This window comes from Triticum aestivum, chromosome 2B (assembly GCF_018294505.1).
Source record: "Triticum aestivum cultivar Chinese Spring chromosome 2B, IWGSC CS RefSeq v2.1, whole genome shotgun sequence".
NCBI classification, from domain to species: Eukaryota; Viridiplantae; Streptophyta; class Magnoliopsida; order Poales; family Poaceae; genus Triticum; species Triticum aestivum.
Window position 1 is genome coordinate 50,034,951 of NC_057798.1, and position 15,902 is coordinate 50,050,852.

Genomic DNA, 15,902 nt, shown 5'->3' on the forward strand with positions numbered 1-15,902 from the left:
TAGCATCGGCCGCGGTCGTAGGTTCTTCCAATGGATTGGTTTGATACTCGCGGACTGCAAGTTCTTGCGGTTCGTGTGGAGAATAGACCAGTTGCTGGGATTTTCTATTTTGACCCAAAATTGTGTTCTGAACTTCTGTGCGTAGCCTAAGAAGGATGCTTGCAAAGTATTTTTCTTGCTTCCCTGTTCACTTCATTTGTGATGGAAGAAAGTGCCTTTCTTACAAGGAATGCTCTACCATTTTCCAGGTGGAGTTGGAGGAAGGGGAGCTAGGAGATGATGAAAATTCAGGGGAGGAAGAACAGGATGATCAGGATTCGGAAGGGGAGCTCGGGGGGTCACTTCCTGGTAACTTCCTCTCTATACTCTTCATGAGTGATCGAGGAAACATACCAGATGATGTCATTTCATTGTAACTTATTCTCTGTGCTGCTCAGATGGGAGAACGGACCTAGCCAACACTGGTGGTTTCGGGTGTCCACATGCTCGTCCGACAGCATTAGGACCTCTGGTGAGAATGCTGTACCTCTGAGTTTTTAAGCTCTTCAACCATGAAGTGAAAGCATTCTATAATGCAGTAAATTCTCTATTTTCGTGCTTGGTTGAATTTCAGACCACCTGACCTCCCAAATGTCCTATTACGGTAGACTATCACAAGATATTCATTTTTTTGCCAATTGACTATCACATGATATTTGGGAGTTACATTCTCAATCATTCTGAAGTTTGTTTACTATTTCAGTATATAATCTTAGATGTTCTATTGAGCAATTGCAGTGGAAAGTAGCCTGATGTCAGCAGATGTTAAAAGAAGATCAGTGTGAAACGTAATTAATATTTTGCACCTTATGATTTCTGCTTTTTTGTAACAAAAGTTCTCTTACCATGAATTCCTCAGTTTTTTTCCATGTGTGAAAACCATAAAAACAATTTTGCTTCATCAGTATGTATTACTATTCAAATCCGTGCTCAAGTTAGATGAATGTTACATATCATCCATCATACCTTAAAATGCTACCTTTTGTGATTCCTATTCTTGTCATTGTAGGAACAACTCTTGGAATTGGTTCGTGACTCTCCAGATAACTCCATCATCCAGGAAAAGATGAAGGTTTGTCTGCCTTCAACTAATTTCATGCCAGAAGCATTGTCATGATTTAGTTTGTTGTGCATATCTGAAAATCGTTTTCTTATATAGATTCTCAGTAAGCATTATGTGCTCTTCAGAAGAACTCGCGAAGATGGCAGCTGTTTTTACAGAGCTTTTATCTTCTCCTACATGGTAACTGTTTCAGTTTACTTACTCAGGATGATGGTATTCCTTTCTTGATCTGCATGGAAATGTAATACAAATAAGCTTGTCTACAGGAGATCCTTCGACAGATGCAAGATAAACAAGCTGAGGTTACTCGTCTTATGGAATGTTTGGATATGTCTAAAGATAGATTCTCTTGTCTTGAGTGGAACAGAGCATACTTCTCAATAGATCCTGAAGAATACTTCTCAAGTGTTGTTTCTGTAAGTACTGTACTATAGTTTACAAAAGCATAAACAATTTTCCCCTTATCTCCTTAATCCATTTATGTACAAAATAATTATGTGTGACATATATACTTGCTAACAATAGTATGTATCTCTTTTGTTGCCTGAATTGTTCAGAAAAATAACTGAACTCATGCTGCCTCGTCAGACTGTTAACCTTCAACCATCTCCTAAAATTAACAGACTGAACAATGCCTTAAAGAAAATAACAAATGGATAAGATGATGCAGAGTGCAGGACCACTACATGGGTAGGGCATTAGAATGTTTCATTCTTTCACAGTTGTATAAAATTTTCTGTTTGCCATGTTTTATGTTGTTCTTGATGATCGTAGTTTTGATTTCAATTTTTTCGCTTAATTGTGGGCACTATGCCACTATCTAACAGCTATAAGTGCTTGCTGCGAACGCCGAATTCACTATGAACATAATTGAGCATTACGTATCAATCAGCATGATCTTTGGCTGGGTTTATATGATATTCTTTCGCCACTACTTCTGGAAGAGAGATGGACTCCTGTAGCACTTTGACATTCTCTTCATGATATAGCTTAAATTGCATACATAACCTAGTGTCTGCACTTTGTTTCAGGAGCTCAATGAGGTTCTCAACGTCATTGCAGCAGGGTATGTATATGTTTTAACTTGATATTCATAGAAAGGTCTTGACGATATGTTTAAGATACCTTCATTTCGTGTTAGTTATATTTTTGTTTACAAACAAATTCTTTTGTCTTTTGTAGCTGTACTTCTGAATGGCTGTACCAGAGAAGCCTGCAGGAGTCCTTTTCAGGCAGGAGTAAGGATATCAATCATTGTTTTGCATGTGTTGTTTTTCTATTTGTTCTGTATATAACATGTTGTTTTTGCCAGTTATATCTCTCCTTAGGTTGCTTACTGAGACTGAAATCCGTACAGATGAATTCTACAAGCAATCTATCCCTAAAAATTTGAATCTCCTCCAGGTGGAATTTCTGCTCCCTCGTACTATCCTCGGATATCATTCTCGATATACTACAGATGGATTATCTTGCCCTCTTTGTCTTTGAGACTTGGCATACTAATTACCTTTCTCTCTGGATAAACATTTAAACTCAGAAATAAAGTTTGCCACTAGTCAAGTTTCTGTGATTTACGATATAAAGATAACCAATACTACGTTTACCACTGATAGATTATACTCACCATTATTCCACATATGTGGTTGTGATAACAGTTCTGCTGGAAAGCGGTGCGATCCCTGGATGCTGAAGCTACCACTACACAAATGAGGGCTTTAACGTATGCACTCGGCATACCGTTGCGTGTCGAAGTCGTGGACAAGAGCTCGACTGATCGAGGTGTGTTAGTGAAGCGCCTTGATTTCTTCCATGAGTCCGACTTGGAGAAGGGCCCTCTCCGTTTGACTCGGAGCTACCTTTCCTCGAGCACAGCTCCTATACCGCTGAAGCAGGGAAGCTACGATGCCGACTTGCTATCATCTGATGGCACACCCATGCTGACCTTACTGTGTCGGCGTGGCCATTGTGACATTCTTTACCGCAAGTGAACAAACTATGCGAGTTCGCTCGCTCGACAAAAACTTCCTCGGGGATGATTATAGGGAAACCTAGTAATAGTCTTGTATAGTGTGGGTGGCCGTTTGTCGGTCTGCTCCCAAACAACCTGTAACTACTTCTGCTACGAGGTTTACCCTGGATGACATGCCATGCTCTGCTTCTTGGTTCTCTTGTTCTTGCTGAAGCTGTTGTTAGTTACTCATGTATTTGGAAGGAAGCTACAGAATAGAAGATGTGATAGGAACATATGAAGAATTATTGTGTGCAAGATTTGCAACATCAGACCTGGCTTATATCAGATTCTTTGAATAAGCAATTTCGATATGAGCTTGACTGCTAATGCAAAGTCAAGAACTTCTTTGAAACCAAACCTCGATTATATCAGATGAATTGAACATCGAATGTGAATCTTGTGTAATCTTTAATTTTATTTTTCTTCACAGGCCTCTTATGTCTTCACACATAAGCGATAGTGAATACACATAACTTTTTTTCAGTTTGTGGCAGTGTGTTTCTAGGGCATGAAATTCTGACTGATGCTGTATGGTGCCAATCCCAGTTACTTTCAAATATCAAAACATGCACTTCTCCAGCGGAAACTTAAATGCTATTTATATGTACTCTTAGGGAAGTGAACCATCTGTTCTGCTTGTTGCACAACTTACATCATTGTTAATTGCTTCACATTTGTTGATAGCCCAATTTCTTCTCAGTTTAGGCTTTTAGCCGATCGACGTCTTGATGTTGTCCAAAATGAGTTTCGCACTACTCTCGGTTGTTCAGACGATTACTATTATAAAAGCCATACAAGTGCCATGAAAAATGGCTTTCAATCAAAACCCGAACCCATCTATTTACACTAACATAGAAAAAACTCGACAACTCGAGGGCCTCCTGAAACAACAGATAATTTGGCAATGGTAGATCACAACCACACTATGTGAGTAATATCAGGACCTATAATATCTTGATATCGATAATAAAATATTATATGAGTAGTAGCATAGCAGTAACCCATCAGTTCATCCCCAGAACACAACCATCAGGACTATCCTCAAAGGAAAAAAGAAAAATCCAGAGCTGCTCAGCCACACTTTCCAACACCAAGCTACCCCCTTCTAATCCAGAGCTGCTCAGCAGTATAGTTAGCTGCGGTCTGCGGAGGATGTATCGTGTGCAACGGGCCATCTGATGCTACGGGTGCACCAGCACAATCTGAGCCGCCGGATGCACAATAGAGAGACCAGATTGCATAAACATATAGGCTGCTGGTACATTTTACATATTGCTCCTCAGAATCGCCCATTTGCGCAAACAGTCATCCTCCAAGACATCGTCTCTTTCCTTGGCATCTCGTCTTCATCTCCTGTACCTGAGCGTGCCAGGGCGATTCAGATCGCGAGTAGGGTTCTCTCACTTGTACCTAGTTCCGTTGCCGGTGAAGCACCAGAGCCCCTCCTCTTCTCTGAAACGGTCGTCCCCGGTGGAGCTTCCATTGCCGCCGGCGAGCCCAAGGGAGAAGGTCATGCCGGGTGGAGCTTCCATCGCCCGCTCTCTTGGCCCACTCAACTTTCTCCCCTCTCTTCTGTACCTACTTCCGGCGCCTCTGAAGCACACGCCCCTCCTCTGCTCTGCTCCGAAACTGTTGTCGCTGTCGCAGTATGGTTTAGTCGAAACATGGTACAGCTCAGTATGATGCCAAATATTTGAGCAATAGTTAATGTATATGCCACAATGCACGTAAATTGAATCCATATATATGTACTAGCAGCATACTAAGTACAGGTGGACTATTAGACACTTGATTTGATTAGGCAATTCTTGAGTTGACCCATAACATTTTCAGATCTGCCATACTTGTCTTCTTTTTGAATTTCCTGTAACACATTATATTAGATTGCAGGAGTGAAGCAACGACAAGTATCGATAAGTTTTTTTATAGATGAGTAAGCTCAGGAATGTTACTGACATTCTCTACAGCACAAAGTTTAATCTTATCCAGCCATGTTCTACTTGTTATTTTGGAGATTGTTGGGTAATCCAAACAGCATCAGTTAGTTTAGGTTAATCGTGATCAAGGTGGCCGGCGATTAGGCTGCTGGGTAGTAGTAGTTGGAGTTGTGTTAGGAATAGTCACGTAAGTTTGTCTCCGATTCAGTACTTGTGCGTGTCCTAGTCAAAGTTGGATTAGGAGAGTCCGGTTTGGATTTGTACCTGGTGTGTGCACCGAGAGTAGTTAGGAAAGTAATAGGTGTCCTTGTACGGTTTGGTCTAGTTGGTCGGTGAAACTCACGTGTATATATATAAGTGGGTACGGTCGTGAGTTTTGTAACACCTTGAGTATAGAAAACCACAGAGAAAAGAAAACGAGAAAAGCAATAAAGATTATTTCGAGGCACGGCATCTTCGTGTTGCTGCGTTCGCGTGTGTGTGTTCTGGTCCCGGTGTTTGCGTGAGCGCCGGTGCGATATCAAGTGCTACAGCTAGTTCTTATACGTCAAGGCGAGTTGTGCGTATACGACCAGTTGAGCTGCAGCTTGATTATGTGATCGATCCTGAGGGTGGATTTTCAACAATTGGTATCTAGAGCAAGGTCGAGGTGAAGCTGCGCTTGCCTCGGGGTGGCGACCCTAGTAGTGCCTCGGGGCGGGCAATACAGTCGCCGGTGTAGCGACGAGGAGGAGCTGGCGATTTAGTCGTTGGGGTGCAACGGCGTGGAGGATTGGGCTGATTGTCGTTCGCCGGAGTGACGACGAGGAGGCGGCGATGACGCTGTCGCAAGCGAGGCGACGGGTGACCGTTGTTCGATGGAACGACCTGGAGGAGGGCGTCAGGGTTGTCGTCGGCAAGGCGTTGGTGATGGTTGATGGTTATGAAGGTGCCGAAGTTGCGACACCGAGAAAATCATCGAGATCATCGTTGGAGGGTGCAAGGTGGAGATGGCGATGTTGCGAGCCGTCATCAAGGTCTGCATATGAGTTCTTGTAAGGTGCGTCCAAGAGCTCAGGTGTACGAGTCTTCTGCTGCAGTTGAGATGCATCACTGGCGGAGGAGAATTGTAAGCGAGCGCGGGCGGAAAAAGGAATGTGTGTCTTGCGTTTCCGTTCGTGGTCGTGAGTTCCGGCGAGTTCATATACAGTGGAGATAAGTTGCATGTATATGGCAAGTTGTGTTGCCGCTGGACAGGAGGTGTCGTTTGATAAGATGTGGCATCGGCGACAATGAGAAAGATTGAAGATGTGGCGGGTGAATAGGTGTGTCTCCCCGTGCAGAAGCAACCGACGAGAAGATGAAGATCAATGTGAAGATGGACGCGCACCAGTTAAGTCGAGTTCCTGCATAAGACTATGCGTTTAGTCTGCATGTAGCATGCTAAGATGTGGCAGCGTGGCTGGTAGACCAGGTAATCGTTGATTTCAGTTTGCAAGTCGGCATGAAAAAGATGGTGATGAAGTGGTGATCATCATAGCGAATAAAAGAGAATTTGTTGTCCGGTAAGTCGCGTTACCGGAGGCAATCGGCATGACAAGATGATCAGAAGGTCGTCTGCGTGTCTCTTCGAGTAAAAAGTCAAATGTTTGGATTAGGGGGTGAATGTTGGGTAATCCAAACAACATCAGTACAGACACAAGGGCTCATATACACGAGCATACACTCATCCCTATGAACGCACACATGCACACCCTACCCCTATTAGGCGCCTCGTCGTCGACGGGAACGTCTCCTCCCACTGAAAGCGCATCGCCGGAAATTCTGAAATAAATCCAGGAATAATGCAAGCACCAGGATTTGAACCCTGGTGGGTTGGGGATACCACTGTCCACCTAACCATCTCAACCATAGGTTGATTCGCAATAGGTGTCCTTGTACGGTTTGGTCTAGTTGGTCGGTGAAACTCACGTATATATACGTGGGTACGGTCGTGAGTTTTATAACACCTTGAGTATAGAAAACCACAGAGAAAAGAAAACGAGAAAAGCAATAAAGATTATTTCGAGGCACGACATCTTCATATTGCTGCGTTCGCGTGCGTGTGTTCTGGTCCCGGTGTTTGCGTGAGCGCCGGTGCGATATCAAGTGCTACAGCTACGTTCTTATACGTCAAGGCGAGTTGCGCGTATACGACCAGTTGAGCTGCAGCTTGATTATGTGATCGATCCTGAGGGTGGATTTCCAACAGAGATCTCTCATGTTCCATATGCATCTGAAAATTGATGATTGTCGTGATTTTCATGTATCGTCTGCATGTTTAGCTACAGGCTCGTCTAAAAAAACATGTTTTTTTAGGGAAGGCCATCATGGCTAGCTTTATTGGATTAAAAAGGAATTACATCGTCCACAAGGTTTGAAACCAGACAACCCGGGGGCTCATCCGTCCAAAATCTAGAGATTTTATTACAATAACTATGTTTAGCTAGCACATGAGCCGCTTTATTTGCATTACGAGGACAATGCTTAAATTTGACCTTCCCAATCAAAGTCGAAACATCGACACACTCCGCGAAGATAGCAGCAGCTTTATCCCACTGAGGGAGTCCCGGACTAGGGGGTGTCCGGATAGTCGAACTATCATCATCGGCCGGACTCCAAGACTATGAAGATACAAGATTGAAGACTTCGTCCCGTGTCCGGATGGGACTTTCCTTGGCGTGGAAGGCAAGCTTGGCGATACGGATATGTAGATCTTCTACCATTGTAACCGACTCTGTGTAACCCTAGCCCTCTCCGGTGTCTATATAAACCGGATGGCTTTAGTCCATAGGACGAACAACAATCATACCATAGGCTAGCTTCTAGGGTTTAGCCTCCTTGATCTCGTGGTAGATCTACTCTTGTAACTCACATCATCAATATTAATCAAGCAGGACGTAGGGTTTTACCTCCATCAAGAGGGCCCGAACCTGGGTAAAAACATCGTGTCCCTCGTCTCCTGTTACCATCCGCCTAGACGCACAGTTCGGGACCCCCTATCCGAGATCCGCCGATTTTGACACGGACATTGGTGCTTTCATTGAGAGTTCCTCTGTGTCATCGCGATGAGGAAGGATGCCTTCTCCCGTCTTTAAAGACGGTACCGTCGTCAAGAGAGCTTTGGCCGCCGGCCAAACTGTCCGGCTAGGTGGTTTTCTTTTGACCGCCTGTTCGGCCACCGCTCCGACGATGACCTCTCAGGTCATCAAAAGCGATCTTCACGTCAGCCCGGAATTCACCGAGCAGTTAGATCCGATCGAGCTCTCCTCTGTGAACGAGCTCTTGGATCGCATCGCCGCCCTGGGAGTCACCACAGACTACGATCAGATTAGGCTTAAACCCGACCTGAGAGAGATTAACTCTCCTCAGGCCACCCACCATGTTGTCGTGGTAGAGGAACAATGCGGCAACCCTTCTTCTACGTTGAAAACCAACTATGTCCGGATTCCCGATCCCTCCAAGCAGGATTCCCGCGAAGGGACGGACGCTAATCAAATACTGAACTTAGAGTCAGGCATTGGACTAGATTCGTTGGAAAGCATCCAGCAAGTCAAGCTTCCAAATCCGGAAACTTCTTGGCCTTTGAGCCTCAGATCGGGCGGGGTTCCGAACTTGATTCCACCCGCCCACCCAAACATAAGCGATCTATCTCGAATACGGCAAGAGCCCGATGAAACAGTACATCATTACTGGGCTAGATTCCTCCTGGTTATGAACAGGATAAAGGACTGCTGCGAAGAAAGCGCGATTTCAATTTTCTGCAACAATTGCACGGACAAGGAAATTATGAACGCCACAAGTCGTCGCGAAGTTACATGCTTCATCGACCTAGCGACTATCGTACAAAAATACTGTGCGGTAGAGAGTGCCAGGAACATCGAAACTAGGTTTTGGGACAGTCCGGCCTTGACCACAACCCTAGTCCGAAGTAAAAGGGTGCGCCATACTCAAGCACCCGGGTTAAAAACCAAAAAGCAAAGACCCCCTAAAGGGCAAGGAACCGTACTGGAGGGCTGGCTCAATGGACCCTGCAAAATCCACAGTACGGAGGGCGCCACTCCAACACACAGCCTTCGAGCATGTTGGATACTACGGCAGGTGGCCAAAAGTGGCGAAGGCTTTTTAGCCCCGGGCAAACAGCCCAGCAGTACCGGTACGGTATTAACAGTCTTCGAGACTTTTGCATCAAATTACATGCGAAAACGAACAATCCGCGGCCTCGCCGAAGTCTACCAAGTAGCAACAGCAAATCCATGGAGTAACACGGCTATCACCTTCAACGCCAGCGACGAACCTAAATTCCGAACAGCTAGAGCACCAGCCGCATTGGTCCTCAGTCCGATAGTGGACGGCTTTCGCCTTACCAAGGTACTCATGGATGGCGGCAGCAGATTAAACCTCATCTACGAGGAAACCCTTCAAAAAATGGATATTGACTGGAGCCGCATCGAGCGAAGCAGCACAACCTTCAGAGGGATAATCCCTAGTCGAGAAGTACGCTGCACGGGAAAAATCACACTAGATGTAGTGTTCGGCTCACCGGACAATTACAGGTCCGAGGAGGTCACGTTCCAAGTGGCCCCATTCGGCAGCAGATATCACGCTTTGTTAGGGCGAGAGGCATTCACAATCTTCCAAGATATACCCCACTACGGGTACATGAAGCTCAAAATGCCCGGACCCAATGGGATAATCACTCTTGCCAGCGATCCAGATACAGCACTCCGCGCTGAAAATAAGACAGCCGCACTGGCCCTAGAGGCATTGTCCGAAGCCCTAGCGGCAGAGGAACTAACTACGCTGCGCTCCACGGTGGATAGGGACGATGTGATACTCGATAAGAGGTCCAAGTCCACCTCTTTTAAACCAGCAAACGAAATAGTCAAATTTCAGGTCCATCCAACGGACCCCACAAAGACGGCCTCCATTGGGGCACAATTAAGTCCTGATGTCGAAGCCGCACTACGAGAATTCCGTCGGGAAAATTGGGACATTTTTGCCTGGCACCCTTCAGACATGCCAGGAATCCCACGCAGGCTGGCAGAGCACAGCCTAAACATCCTAAAAGGATTCAAGCCGGTCAAACAAGCTCTTCGGCGATTTTCCGAACCCAAAAGACAGGCAATGGGAGAAGAGCTAGCCAAACTCTTAGAAGCCGGATTCATCAGAGATATAAAACATCCGGACTGGCTAGCCAATCTAGTAATGGTACCAAAAAAGGACAAATCCTGGTGCCTCTGCGTTGATTTTATAGACCTTAACAAGGCCTGTCCAAAGGACCCTTTCCCCCTCCCTCGCATCGACCAAATCATCGATGCTACCGCAGGGCACGATTCATTGTGCTTCCTTGATGCATACTCCGGATATCATCAAATCAAGATGGCGGAGAAAGACCAGGCCGCAACGGCATTCATTACTCCATATGGGCCATTCTGCTTCAACACAATGCCCTTCGGACTCAAAAACGCCGGCGCAACATATCAGCGCATGATTCAAACATGTCTGGCTACCCAGATAGGCAAAACAGTAGAGGCATACGTAGACGATGTGGTCGTCAAGACCAAACACGTCGAAACTCTAGTAGAAGACTTGAGGGTGACATTCGACAACCTCCGAGCATATGACATTAAGCTCAATCCGGAAAAATGCGTGTTCGGCGTACCAGCCGGAAAGCTCTTGGACTTCATCGTATCCGGTAGAGGAATTGAAGCAAACCCGGCCAAAATCCGAGCTCTGTCACAATTGGATATTCCAAAAGACCTCAAGCAAATACAAAAACTAACCGGATGCGTAGCGGCCTTAAGCCGCTTCATCTCCCGTTTGGGAGAAAAGGCTCTGCCCCTCTACCGCCTCCTTCGGCGCACCAAACATTTCGAATGGATGGATGCTGCCACAGCCGGACTCGAAGAAATAAAGGCCATACTGGCAACAAATCCGGTCCTGGCCGCGCCCAACCTGGGCGAACCTATGTTATTATATATCACAGCAACACATCAAGTTGTCAGCGCGGTACTCGTCGTCGAGCGAGAGACAGAAGGGCACAGATTCCCTCTTCAAAAACCAGTGTACTACGTATCCACTGTTCTAACTCCATGCAAGTCCCGGTACCCACATTATCAAAAGATAGCATATGCGGTGTTCATGGCATCCCGAAAGCTGCGACACTACTTTCAAGAGCGTTCCATAACGGTGGCCTCCGAAGTACCTCTGAACGATATTATCAACAATCGCGACGCAACGGGCAGGATTGCAAAATGGGCTATTGAGCTCTTACCATTTGACATAACCTATAAACCACGGGGAGCTATAAAATCGCAGGTTCTGGCCGACTTTGTCGCCGAATGGACCGAAGCCGAACTCCCTAAAGAGTACGGCGCATACTCCAATTGGATCATGCATTTCGACGGATCCAAAATGTTGGCTGGCTTGGGGGCTGGCGTCGTTCTGACGTCCCCAACTGGAGACACAATCCAATACGTACTTCAAATAATGTACATAGACTCCAATAACGCAGCCGAATACGAGGCCCTTCTACATGGCCTCCGGATGGCAATCTCCATGGGCATTCAATGCCTAGAGGTGCGCGGGGATTCAAACCTCGCAATATCCCAAGTAAATGGAGACTTTGATGCCAAAGATCCAAAAATGGCAGCTTACCGCAACGCCGTCCTAAAAATGTTAGCTCGGTTCGAAGGACTCGAATTCCACCATGTAGCTCGGGATAATAACCAGGCAGCAGACGTGTTAGCACGCATCGGTGCGAAACGAGACGCCATCCCTCCAAACATCTTCCTGGAACGGCTCTTCAAGCCATCCGTGTTATGGGAAGAGGAGTCCGGAAATCACAATCCGGAGCTAGCTGCATCACCGAACTCAGACCATTCTGACACAATCGGCGGCTCAGCCAACGAAATAACACCCTCAGCTCACGAAATAATGGCAGTAATTGCCCCATGGATAGAACCATTCCTAGCCTACTTAATTCGGTAGGAACTTCCTGAAGACCAAAATGAGGCCCGCTGCATAGTTCGGCAATCTAAAGCCTACAAGGTCCATGAGGGAGAACTTTATAAGAAAAGCACAACCGGAGTCCTTCAAAGGTGTATCTCCGAAGAGGAGGGGCGGAATCTCCTGGCTGAAATTCACGCCGGACTCGGCGGGCACCATGCTGCAGCCCGGGCACTCATAGGTAAGGCCTTCCGTACAGGATTTTATTGGCCCACAGCCCTGGCGGATGCTCAGGACTTAGTCCAACGATGCATCGGTTGCCAGCTCTTTGCTAATCAGAGCCACATGCCACCCACCGCCCTCAAAACTATACCCATTACCTGGCCGTTCGCGGTCTGGGGGCTTGACATGGTTGGACCCCTTAAAGGGGGAACCCACAAGCACAAATACTTATTGGTCACGATGGACAAATTCACCAAATGGATTGAGGCCAAGCCGGTTAAAACGGCAGAATCCGGACCGGTGATAGACTTCCTATCCGGGGTAGTACACCGTTTCGGCGTCCCCCACAGCATCATCACTAATAACAGCACGAACTTCATTGCCGACGAGGTTAAACTCTGGTGCAAAAACATGGGCATCAAGCTCGATTACGCTTCAGTCTATCACCCCCAAACTAACGGTCAAGTCGAGCGAGCAAATGGTCTAATCATGAGTGGCATCAAACCCAGACTAGTGCGGTCCCTCAAGGAATCTAACACGCACTGGGTAGAGGAGCTCGACTCCGTACTCTGGGGGCTGCGGACCACGCCAAACCGAACTACTGGATTCACACCATTTTTCATGGTGTACGGCACAGAGGCAGTTCTGCCTTGCGATATAATTCATGACTCACCTCGTGTCCGCATGTACGAAGAAAGAGAAGCCGAGTTGGATCGGCAGGACAGTTTGGACGCCTTAGAGGAGGAGCGGGACGTGGCAAAGGCTCGTTCCGCATTCTATCAGCAACAGGCTCGAAGATATCAAAGCAGAGAAGTACGGGCCAAAACTTACAATGTCGGCGAACTAGTTCTACGCCTACCGGACAAGAAAAAGGACAAACTTAAGCCCAAGTGGGAAGGTGCCTTCATCATCGACCAAGTCCTGACCGGCGGAGCATACCGTCTACGTAAAGCATCTGACAACCGACTCGAGCCGAACCCATGGAACGCAGCCCGTCTCCGAAGATTCTACGCCTAAACACCGGACTCAGAGTTCGTCTCACTCCCCCGTCCACCTTTTTATATTTTTTACTGTCTCTTGTCCCCCTCCTTCTTCCCACTTTTTCATTACCTTTTATAGGCTGATTTGCGCTTTGTTCGCACAAACTTGATGTGCTCCTAGCACTCATTATACCTGGGGGCATCTTTACCAGAAGCTTATTAATATGGGCTTCACGCCCAATACATGTGTCATACTTCCGCATGTACCTTTTATTCACCATTATATGCATCGATATGACTTAAGTTTTGGCCAAACTGGGTTGCCTGGCTCCTGTGCTTACCCCTACGTTCCCGATTGTTCGGCTAGGAGGTAAAGGGAGCACCTCTGCGATTGTTACTCCCGGGTCAGCCAGATGTGTACCTCAGACTGGGTGAAGCCGAAAGCTAGCGTTCTTAAGAGAATATTCGGTCGGTGACTTGAAAGATGATTTATTACTTATTTATAAGCCCCCATATGCTTTTTCTGCTATTTTCGCAGTCCGGCATTGCACCTTAGGGCATGCCTCCCAGGGAAAGGAACCCTTAACGGAACTATTCTCCCTGGAAGATGTTTCTTACTAACCATGTAATATAACATAACTAGTTGGGCACTTGTCTGATAAAGCAATTATGACCCCGACGCCTTGTCTCCATGCATGCCCCGGTTCTTTTATAACCGTAGGGGTATTCGAACACACTCCAGACTGTTGGGTCCCGAGGTTGAAGCGAAACGGTCCGCAAAGACAAACGATCTACAATCCGGCTAGAAGGCATCTTACATGTCATTTCAAATTCAATCGTCAAACCGACTGATTGTACTCCTCCTCAATCCCATCTAACAGGCTGTCTAATTTACAGTCCTGTTGGGAATATTTCGCGGCCAGTTCTACTTGGCCATACATCAAGCTCACAGGGATCTCCTTCCCATCAGGCCCCGCAGGTCCGACCTCGGCCATGTGGTTTGGGTCAGCCTTCGGGTAGCGCGTCTTCACCATGGCCCAGGCCTCCCTGGCGCCCTGACGGCAGGCCGATATCTTCCACAAACGGAGGCGTCGCCGTGCTCCCTGGAGCTTCTCAGCAAGCTCACCAAGGCCCTCAGATAGGGAGACGGATGTCCATAAAGCCTGAACGACGCCACTCATCGCCTGCCGGACACGTTCGAACAATTGCGCCAGCTCGGGAAGTTGGTCACCTGTTAACCCAGGCATTTCCTCCGCAGGGCGACCTATGAGCACACCTAAAGACATATTTCTATCAAACGACTTCCTCGCCGAATTCTTCTTTTCAAAGGAATTTGCTCAAGCACTTACTATAAATGCTGCGACGAAGTCGCTGATTCTCCTTCAAGGAGCCAGACAGCTGGGCCCGAACACCTTTCAGCTCTTCTCCTAGCTGGGTGTGGGCATCTTGGAGCTTGTTTGTCTCCTGCTGCACCTTCATAAGCACCCTCTTGCCAGCCTTTAGCTGACGCAGTAGCTGACGCAGTAGCTGTCCGGATCTAGTCCGGCGCCCTCTGCAATATTATTGTCAGATTCACACCGCACTTTGTTAATTAATTATCTTTTCAAAGTACGTCTTACCAGCGGGGGTCTCTGTGGCTCCCCCTGTGGCGGCCAGTGCGGCCTCAAGTTGGGCCTTGCACTCTTGGAGCTCCTGGGACAGATGGGTATTCTTCTCCGTAAGATCCTGCATAAAAATTGATCCTTAAATCAGTTATTTTAACCATTTTAAGTCTCGGGGGCTACTGGCATATATAACTATTAAAATTACTTACACGTATGTCTTTCACATACTGCTCCGTGGCTCTGGTTAACCCATCTTGAGCGGCACGGAGGTGCGCGTTTCCCGCATCAAAGGCATTTAACGCCTCTGGAGAGAAACACGCGTCACGAAGAACTGTCCGGCGATGCCTGTGATTCATGGCGCTCTCCACCTCAGACCGGGTGGCGGACAGCCTATCGGCATCCTCCGTTGGAGGAGCGTCCGATTCATGCCTTGTATTCGCCTCCCCTTCCGGGCCGTGCGTTGGAGCATGGCTGGCGGAGGCTTGATTGGCAACCTCTCCGGACACTGTCTGGCGAGCGCTCTTTCTGGAAAGGTTATGAGCATTAATATACCTCCTGGGAATCCTTCCCTTAAAAAACAGCGGTGCTCCGTACCGTTGCGGCGACGTTTCAGTTCGCGTTGCACTCCTCTTCCGCCTGCTGGGCCGGACTGACCCTTGTTGGCCGGTCGCCGCGGGCTCGACTTCCTGCCGTAAAGGCGCTTCCTGCCGAGCACCATTGAAGCACGGTGGTCAGAACTAAAGCATTAAAGAAGTAACAGAGACAGGACTTCGGTCGTACTCACTGGGGAAGCCGGACACAAACCGGGGTAGTCAGCCATAATGGCGACTAAAGCATTATCTATGCTGAGCTGGTGGTACACCCCGTCGATCAATTCCACCGCTAAGTCCGGATCCTCTTCGGAGGACGGATCGAGGGACCTTTCTGGGTCTTCGGGTTGTGGGGCTGGGCTTTTTATGCCCTCCACATCCCGACGCAGTTCCTGTGTCAAAATCATACAATGAGACAATTGCCTTTAAAGGCACGGTTCAGATATGCATGCGACCGCTTACCCAGCTCCGAGGGTTGTTCATGGAA

The 15,902-nt window shown here is 47.3% G+C and overlaps 1 protein-coding gene across 1 annotated transcript in view; it reads left to right on the forward strand.

Annotated features, from left to right (window-relative positions):
- The window catches only part of LOC123043391 (OVARIAN TUMOR DOMAIN-containing deubiquitinating enzyme 1), a 4,438-nt gene extending 936 nt beyond the window's left edge, over nucleotides 1–3,502 (forward strand). Inside the window, exons 2-10 of the mRNA XM_044465813.1 lie at nucleotides 249–348; nucleotides 438–511; nucleotides 1,049–1,111; nucleotides 1,199–1,282; nucleotides 1,369–1,518; nucleotides 2,134–2,168; nucleotides 2,285–2,340; nucleotides 2,415–2,506; nucleotides 2,758–3,502. Coding sequence (XP_044321748.1) covers nucleotides 249–348; nucleotides 438–511; nucleotides 1,049–1,111; nucleotides 1,199–1,282; nucleotides 1,369–1,518; nucleotides 2,134–2,168; nucleotides 2,285–2,340; nucleotides 2,415–2,506; nucleotides 2,758–3,090 — 987 coding nt within the window. The 3' untranslated portion in view covers nucleotides 3,091–3,502. The remainder of the gene's footprint in view (nucleotides 1–248; nucleotides 349–437; nucleotides 512–1,048; nucleotides 1,112–1,198; nucleotides 1,283–1,368; nucleotides 1,519–2,133; nucleotides 2,169–2,284; nucleotides 2,341–2,414; nucleotides 2,507–2,757) is intronic.
- The last annotated feature ends 12,400 nt before the right edge of the window (nucleotides 3,503–15,902 follow it).